This window comes from Notothenia rossii, assembly GCF_949606895.1.
Source record: "Notothenia rossii genome assembly, chromosome: 3".
Taxonomy (NCBI): Eukaryota; Metazoa; Chordata; class Actinopteri; order Perciformes; family Nototheniidae; genus Notothenia; species Notothenia rossii.
In genome coordinates, this window is record NC_136901.1 from 16,619,403 (window position 1) to 16,628,833 (window position 9,431).

A 9,431-nucleotide genomic window follows, 5' to 3' on the forward strand; every position below is an offset into this window, starting at 1 on the left:
GGCGCAATGGACAGTGCATTGGGCTTCTAGATATGCCCAGGAGAAGGTATTCAAAGGCTGTGGGTTCGAGTCCCACCAGAGTCGAGATTGAAGGGTTTATAAAAGTGATCAAAATCAAAATACATGAACCAACCACAATGTCTATGGTTTATGTGATTATGTAGTTTGCAACCCTGTCAACATTCAAAAGTAGACTGCTGGGAATTGAACCTCCATTCAAGTCCATTAGCCATCAAAAATATAGTGTCATAAATCTGATATAGTAATTTTTCTCACAAGAATATATAACAAATTCTAGACAATCCGCAACCAAAAAAGTCACGTTTGTGACCAATGATGTGGCTCTGTGGCGCAGTGGACAGCGCATTGAACTTCTAGATATGCCCAGGAGAAGGTATTCAAAGGCTATGGGTTCGAGTCCCACCAGAGTTGACATTTAAAGGTTTATAAAAGTGATCAAAATAAATGAACCAACCACAATGTCCATGTTTTATGTGATTATGTCGTTTGCAACCCTGTCAACATTCAAAAGTAGACTGCTGGGAATTCAACCTCCATTCAAGTCCATTAGCCCACAAAAATATAGGGTCATAAATCTGATGTAGTAATTTTTCTCACAAGAATATATAACAAATTCTAGACAATCCGCAACCAAAAAAGTCACGTTTGTGACCAATGATGTGGCTCTGTGGCCGTCACCTCCGCCGGTTGGACTGCCAACTCAAGTCCTACCAATTCCTAACAGTTCCTAACAGTTCCTAACAGTTCCGAACAGTTCCGAACGAAGGTCCGACCCAGGTCCTAACAGGTCCTAACCTACACCGAATGACAGGGCAGCTACCCCAACACGTGACATGGGGCAAAAGGTTCGCAACTCCTCCCTCTCTCCATCTCCGCAAGAAGAAGACGAAGAAAAGAAAAACAGGTAATAACAATGAACTTGTATTAATTACACGATAATACTCTATCTGAAAGCTGGCCATGATATTTTCATCCGGGGAAAGTCATTTGTAATAGTTGTCACCGTGTTTATTCTGAGATTCGCCGCATCGGGCATCCGTCCCGTTGTTAAAGTTAGCTCCCGTTGTTAAAGTTAGCTCATGCTAACGCTGTTTTATATCTGTCTGACATTTATAGTAAACCAACCTCGGTCATAATTATTGTAGCATAGAAGGGACACCCGACATAGCGGAAGATATTATTGATTACACATAGTTCAAAGTTGAACTATTTCTGGGTCAAAATAGCAGTAAATGTTGTGTGGTAGTAACCGTGGATTTGCTCGCTGTAACTGTACGGTTATTTTAGAAGTGTGCGGACTTAATAATAAAATGCCGTTATATAGCCTATAACGTTAGTGCTACAGTGAAAAAGTGGCATACTGTTAATATCTGTCCCACCTACAGCACATTTGCGATATTGCACTAGTATAACTAATATTGTATTGTCTTGGTGGAGAAAAGAACTGCTCAAATATTTTTAATTCAGTTAAAGTAATATAATCACAGCTAAAGGTACTGCATTTACATTCTCATATGCTTAATACATATTATAACACTTCATAATAATTATTAATGCATTACTGTGTTCTTCAATTAATATTGCTGCTGCTGCTGCTGCTGCTGCATAATAATTATTGATGCATCACTGTGTTCTTCAATTAATATTGCTGCTGCTGCTAAATGTGGCTGGCGCTTATTTATTTACATACTGCTAAATAGAACTAATCAATGACAATACAATGTCATGTTTACAGTATATATCCTTTTCTATGCATATTTATCTAATTTCACCAACTGACATTTTCCTTGATATTTCAGTGATGACGAAGACAGGTAAACCCGACGGTTGTTGGGCTGGTATCATGCACCAGTATGCCCAGGGGAAGCACCGGTTCAGCACGGGACAGAGACCGAAGGTACATTGATATCTTCGGCAGAAGAATCCTCTGCAAATGTGGATATCATGTGGTGAGTGATGGTTATAATTAAGTTAGATAATTCAGTTTAAGTTAATCCTCCACGGACGATTGTTGCCATAAGCCAATGTGTATTCACTTTTAGGTGTCTGCACAGGAAAATGCATTGTTTGCAATTATGTCCCTAGCTATGCTTGAATTGCTTTACCCTTGTTAACAATAACATTCAAAATGTATATTCACTCAGATTTATTAAGTGATACACACATGTATATGTACTCCCTTGGGATTGCATACAAGCAGAAGATTGACAATAAAGTTGACTTTGATTACTTTTAGTCAGGTGATTAGGCAGCTGCATCAGGAAGTCAGAACTTGGAGGCAGCATGCAGCTCAAGTTCAGGGAGACAGCAGTCAGTCCCCGCCACACATAGCAGTGCAGGTGCATCATGCCCTCCAGCTGTCACCGCCACACAGAGCAGCTCAGGTGCATCATGCCCTCCAGCTGTCACCGCCACACAGAGCAGTGCAGGTGCATCATGCCCTCCATCTGTCACCGCCACACAGAGCAGTGAAGGTGCATCATGCCCTCCAGCTGTCACCGCCACACAGAGCAGTGCAGGTGCATCATGCCGTCCAGCTGTCACCGCCACACAGAGCAGTTCAAGCACTCATATCAACTGCTCTCTCTGTAGTATGGATATTTGTGCTGAAGACTTTTTTTTAGCATTTGGCTGACTTTCACGCAGAGCAGTGTTGTGAGCAGTGTGGACAGAAGACCAGGGGTGCAATGGAGCTACTCAAACACATTGAGGATTGCCATCTTTCGAGCACCAGCAGGAGTGAAAAACAACAGCCACCACAACACACCTCTGCACCACCACCACAACACACCTCTGCACCACCACCACAACACACCTCTGCACCACCACCACAACAGACTCCTATACCGCAACAGCCACAACCTCCTCCTTCTCCTCTTTTTGACACATCTCCATCTCTCGTTCATCTGAGGCCGCCCGAGGTGAATTGGGTGAGGTTTCTCCCCAACCAGTTCAAGCGGGTCATCAAACCAGCCGACCAGGAGTGGATTGCCACGTGTCTCTACGAGCCCACAGGACAGCTTAGGCAACAGTTCTCCCAGAACTGGTTCCATCCCCCAAATCCACCAAAACTTACAACTGCTCCACCTGAACCCATGAACTACTACAGGCAGCGGATGTTTCTGTTGGCACCGATGAGGATGTGGGGTATTCCACTGAAGTGCGCTCAGTGCGGTAGGAAGATGCATCACTCAGGGATATACCCTAAGGTACGGGAAGTAATCGACCTTGATTCACGGTACTACTTGGTCGGCGGTGACTATCCTCGGTGCAGTCAGTGCATGATCCCTGTGTGTCCTTGGAGTGCGGATTTATTGGTTCAGTTAGATCCTGCTCACAGGAACAGGTTTCCTGCAGTTCTCACAGCACAGCTGGCTCTGGACAGGAAGTGTGTGACCATGCTTAAACCTCGGACTGTAGGGAACAGCTCCAGCTACCTTCAGCAAGCACTGGAGGAAGTCCACAGCGAGGAGTGGGCAAGGCATACAATAGAGTACTTGGCTGACTGTGAGCTCCACAAAAAGAGGAGCACAGTGACTCAATCTGATGTAGCAGTCTATATGAGTCCACCGCGCTTCAGCCCCCTACCTCTAGCACAGTGGTTTGAGACAGTCCATGCCAATGAGATCCTGGGTCATCTGGAGGAGATGAAGGGTATAATCACATCCACATATGGCCGGATCTTAAAACTGGACTCCACAAAGAAGGTGCAGAAAAATATTTGTTAATGTTCTATGTTTGAATTCATTGTCATGAGTTACACTTGATTATGTATTTATATTGGATTTACATGTTTTATAGATCACTAAGAAACTTGCCGGGGCCATTGCAGACACGGCCACATGGATGACAAACGTCAGTAATGAATGTGGCGAGGTTCTGAACTGTGTCCTAACCACTGGTGAGGGAGCTGGTCTAGAGGGCTTGTGCCAAGGCATCGTCAAGCGCTACCAAGACGCTGGGGAGCCAGAGCCAGAAGTTATATATGTGGACCGAGATTGCTGCAACGACACAGGTATTAGGCGGTTTGACTGTTTGTGTATCATTGTGTTATTTATTGCACGGACAAAATGAAAACCTTTACAAATGTGTAAACATAAGACTCTTCTTGTTTGGAATAAGATACTTCATTCTATATGAATACCACCAGTCTAAGATTATACATCTTTGATTTCTTTCCCCACTTCCCTTGCCTCAAATCTAAGGGAGAGACATAAGGAGAGAGGATTCAGTGCAAAAGGCATTCAAAAAAAGAGACATCCTTTTAAACCATTTAAAATTATATTTGATGCAGCATCATATGTGTATTTTATTTATGTATATTGTTTATTTTGTATTCAAACTGCAACGTGGCATAAGGTGAAAATTAGATATTACCAACATTTGTATTATTATTATTATTTTACACAGGACACACACATTCATATATTAAGGTGTGTGTCCTGGATGAGACGAGGAGGCACAAATAAGAAGGGTCTTTCCACGATGACATTCCCACTTCTTCTAAACCATCAATTGCCATTCCCTGCCTTTCCACCAGATGCTCTCCTGCTTTTACACCTGATATTCTGCTCATTCAACTACTTACCTGGTCTTCCCTCATCAGTTAGGTTTACATTTGTATTTTAATAATATGCTTACCTTCACACCTTGATTTTTTCTTTGCACAGGTTTAACCCCGGTTCAAGTTTGGTTTCGACCTTGGAAAACACAGGTTAAATTGGATATTTTCCACTTCATGAGGCGATTCACAACTGGTCTCACTACAGAACACCATCCCCTGTACGGCACTTTCTGTTCCAAAATGTCGAGCTGCATTTTTGAGTGGGACAAGGATGACATCGGCTATCTGAAAGAAGCAAAGACTTCAGAGCTCAAGAAATTACATGCTGGTCAGACTCCTTCAGAAGCGCAAGTTCTGGCCAACATCAGCTCCAGCGAACTGGCGAAACACTGCAGGAGGAGAACTCGTGGGATAGAGGAAAGCCGTGCCCTCATCCAGGATTTGCTCAACTCAATGTGGGAGCTCACTGACAAATCAGGTTTGAGGCTTATCAATCCTGAAAGCATGACACGTGTGTGGGAGGTTCAACAAAAACATTTGCCATGCATTCAGGATCCCCCTGGTGTGGAACTGTACACCAAAGTCGGATCAGGTCTACAAAAGGGCAGTAAGGTTCTGGATGTCCTAAGATGTGGCAGAGGTTCCTCTTCTGTGGAGGGCTTCCATCGGCATCAGAACACCTTCATCCCGGGTAAAAATAATATATATAAAAAATTCTGCTTTTGAATTGTCATAAAAACAGTCTCAAGTGTATGATACATTGCACACATGGGGAAAAGTGTATCATCGCTTCATAAATGCAAATAACATTTAAAATGTTTTCCTTTTTTTAAGGCTGGAGATCTAATGCGATGCACACGCAAATGTACATGCTTGAAGGGAGTTCCAGATGGAACATGAATTGAGCCCATGCAGCTGTTCATGTGAGTGGCGCTTCACAAACCAGGATCTACGATGTCCGACTGAAGACTCATCTAAATGCCCTCAGCCAGCGAGTTCTTGGTTGTGCCCTACTACCAGAATTCATCCCCCCTGGGAAACCCACTGGTAGGTCACTTCAGGAAACCCCGTTTTCACTGCAGCTAGGCCTTTCTGTTCTTGTTCTTTCTAGTAGCAACTTGTCTATTCCTCCAAATTTAAACATTTTCTTTTTCATAATTTATGTTATGGCAGGTGAGCGTATTGCTGTGGAGTATTTGCTGGCTCAGTCTGACAGAGGAGATCTGCTGGGTCCACAACAGGACAGTGAACTTGGCACCATTGTTCCAGACCGCCAGGTTGAAGTTCAGGAGGAGGAGGAGTGCCTTGACATCACAATTAGTGATGCAGTGGAGATCCTCAGTCAGCGCCCCTCGGACACTTCAGCACCCCGCGGTGCTTTTCTGCACAACACATCACCTCACCCATCATCTCAGGTAATCTGATTATTCTTTTATTGTCCTGGCATATGAATTCTAGAAGAACATACATGCTTTGAATGGTGTTTTTATCGCATAGGTTACATTTGTCTTTTTGTGTTGCATGCATTTAGATACATTTTTATGGCAATATCCATTTCAAGGATATTTTTACTCAACTGTTTGTCTCTCATGGCCGGTACGGCTGTACAGCCGTTGGCACTATCCCCCCAAAGTGATGCAGCTGAGAGCCAACCTGAAGAGCCCCAGCCTGAATCCACTCAGAGTATTTCTCTTCCTGCTGACTCACCCGACGCGTCCACTTACACAACCTCTCAGGTAATCTGACCAATTGTAAAATCACATTGTTTTTAAATTATTCAGGATTCATTATTGCTCCGCACATGCTATGAATAACTTGTTTCATTAAGTCTCAAATAGTCAATTGGTGTTGTGTGCTTATAGCACGGTGATGTCTCACAGTCCTGTCAGATGTGTACTTCTGACAAAAACTTCTCTGCGCCCAGAACATCGGCTCAGGTCATGTGACCATTTATTAATCATTTGTCAATGGTTGTTCATTTTTCAGAATACCCGCTGTGATTCTAGAGGTGTTGAGGGATGGGAGGCTGTGGATGACTTGGCCAAGTATCTTGTTCTACTTAATAGAACAATAACGGCATTATCAGTAGGCGAGACGGATGAGATTGTGAGGCTGTATTCAAAGCTACATCAAATGGATAAGCAACCCACAACCTATAGCCTGAAGTCCAAAAAAAGGACCTTGCCTGGACCATGGAGAGCTTCCAGGAAACGAAGTGGCTCTGCGCCAGGCCAACAAGCAGCTGAAAGGTGAACTGACCTCTAGTGGATGCACACATTACATAATTCACATATATCTTAATTGTCATTATTGAGAATAGTAAGTAGCTGTTTTGTACGTCTAACCCTCACAGCATTTTAGATTCTTAGTAATGGATTCAGACAAATGAACTGGTATAGTCCATTTGTGAAGTGGGGTTGTACTGTATATCCGTATAATATTTATAAATCGTCTTTCTCCTTCACAGACTATTCATGACCCATGGTCAGGCTGCTCTGAGACCTGATGCCAACCGGATATGTGAATGTGTTTCACTCAGGCTTTTGAAGGAGTTTGAGCTGGCAAGAAACCGCCCCAAAGACAGCAAGGGTAAAACCTTGCCTATTCCACAGTCTATGGTGAAATCATACGTCCACATTAAACAACTGCTGGAAGACAGCCTCGTCGTACAGGAGCAGACCCACTTGGTGCTTGTTACTATAAACAACACCACTGTGTCTTGTTGGTAAGATATTTTGGCTACATTCTCTTTAACAGCTGCACTTTAGATGCATTCACTTTGTATAAAGATTCTCAATATGTTGTATTTCTTTCTAGGTTACAAGAAAGACAAAAAAGAACCGGTCGGGACTCATTGCTCCAAGGAGTGCAGCTCCCCGAAAAGGCAACGGCAGCTGAGGATTCCTTGCCATTACCGAGGGAGCTCCCTACTGAACCTGTGAGGCACGGACATGTTAGCCTGGAAATCCAGGAGCCTGACAATAGGGAGGGTGAGGCATTGATACGCCAGCGCCGCAGTGCCAGAGCTGACTCAGGTTCTTCTGCTTCATCCACGCACACGCAGGGTCACCTTCCACAAGCCCCATCTCCTGCATTTTGGCAGTACCCAATGCCTCCAGCACCATATCCTGCCTCATGGCAGTACCCCATGCTTCCAGCACTAACTCCTGCCTCATGGCAATACCCCATGCCTCCAGCACTAACTCCTGCCTCATGGCAGTACCCCATGCCTCCAGCACCATCTCCTGCCTCATGGCAGTTCCCCGTGCCTGCAGGCCCGGGTCACCTTCCACCTGCTCCGTCTACTGCTTCATCTTCCCAAGCCCCTATTCCTCAGCATTCCTCAGTTGACAAATCCTCTGTCGACCTAAATAGGCGCAGGAAATGGCGGCATGAAAAGACAGCAAAAGAGGACCAGGTGCTTGCTGCAAGAGGGGAGCCACCGAAGAAGCGACTCATAAAAGAGGACTACCACTACCAATGCAAAAGCTGTGGTCAGTCGAAAAGAAAGAGCACTGGCCATACCCAGCTTAAGGGTAAATGGTACTGTCCAGCATCTGGACAGACCATTGCAGAATGGAAAGGCTCTCTAGACAAGAAGTAAGCCCTTTTACTGTTGTTGTATATAATGTATCCCTTTTATCTGTGTGTTCCTAATAATGTTGTATAGAATGTATCCCTTTTATCTGTGTGTTCATAATAATGTTGTATATAATGTATCCCTTTTATCTGTGTGTTCATAATAATGTTGTATATAATGTATCCCTTTTATCTGTGTGTTCCTAATAATGTTGTATATAATGTATCCCTTTTATCTGTGTGTTCATAATAATGTTGTATATAATGTATCCCTTTTATCTGTGTGTTCCTAATAATGTTGTATATAATGTATCCCTTTTATCTGTGTTCATATTAATGTTGTACAAGAAGTTTATCGTTGTCATGGCATTCCAGAGATAATAAAAATAATATGGGAAAGCATACATTTACTTGTGTTTTTGTTTTTCTATGCTAAACGTTTCAACATTTTGTAAATGGGTGAAAATGAAATGGGTTTATTGGCCTTAGAGTACTATAAAGTCTCCTTTTTTCTTTCTTTCTTCCCCCTCCCTTTCCCCCCTCCTTTTCCTCTTCTTTCCCCCACCTAGCAGTCCCTTTTGCCCCATTTTTGGCCGAGTGGTTAAGGCGATGGACTGCTATTCCATTGTGCTTTTTACGCGTGGGTTCGAATCCCACCCTCGTCGTAGTAAGGTTTAGTTGAATGAACCTGCTGCAAAATGGCAAAAAGCCAGCGATTTCGGCTGCAGCACCCCAGGGTAAACTGAACAAAAGACAGTTGAGGCCACCAAAAAACCAGGTGCAATGCTCTCCTTGTTTCGACAACTCTGTTGTGGGTTACATGTCCTTCCATAATGCCACGTTCCCAATTACCATATTATTGGCTTGTAAGTGAGGAAATCGCTGTCAGACTTTGTGGTCTAGCTAACAGGTTGGCTGTAAAAGTTGAACGTCCAGCAAATATCTTAAATCTTAGAGTTTTTACCTTCTATTTCCTGAACTGAAATACTAAAGTTTTGTGGAGAATGCAGGCATCGATCCCGCTACCTCTCGCATGCTAAGCGAGCAATCTACCATTTGAGCTAATTCCCCCATACAACAATGGGGTTCTTCTAAGTTCTTTTCTCCAATTCTCCTCCATGCCATTCCTTTCGAGGGCCTACATAAATACTGTGAATCTTGACCTGGCTCTTCCTTTTACTGGAAAACTCGGGGAAACAGGACGAGGTGGCCGAGTGGTTAAGGCGATGGACTGCTAATCCATTGTGCTCTGCACGCGTGGGTTCGA

At 43.7% G+C, this 9,431-nt stretch overlaps 1 protein-coding gene and 1 long non-coding RNA gene across 2 annotated transcripts; both read left to right on the plus strand.

Moving 5' to 3' along the window:
* The first annotated feature begins 5,113 nt into the window (after positions 1-5,113).
* On the plus strand, positions 5,114-5,972 carry LOC307034266. Its single transcript, XR_013806854.1, has 3 exons — positions 5,114-5,276; positions 5,420-5,632; positions 5,759-5,972. It is a non-coding gene; the product is annotated as an uncharacterized lncRNA (long non-coding RNA).
* Positions 5,973-6,198: 226 nt separating this feature from the next.
* LOC307032829 (uncharacterized protein) lies at positions 6,199-8,189 on the plus strand (the record flags this gene model as incomplete). The annotated part of the gene is made up of 4 exons (XM_079671110.1): positions 6,199-6,321; positions 6,572-6,834; positions 7,053-7,310; positions 7,403-8,189. The coding sequence occupies exons 2-4, from the start codon at positions 6,719-6,721 to the stop codon at positions 8,187-8,189; spliced, it is 1,161 nt and encodes a 386-aa protein (XP_079527236.1). The 5' UTR covers positions 6,199-6,321; positions 6,572-6,718.
* Positions 8,190-9,431: the final 1,242 nt, after the last annotated feature.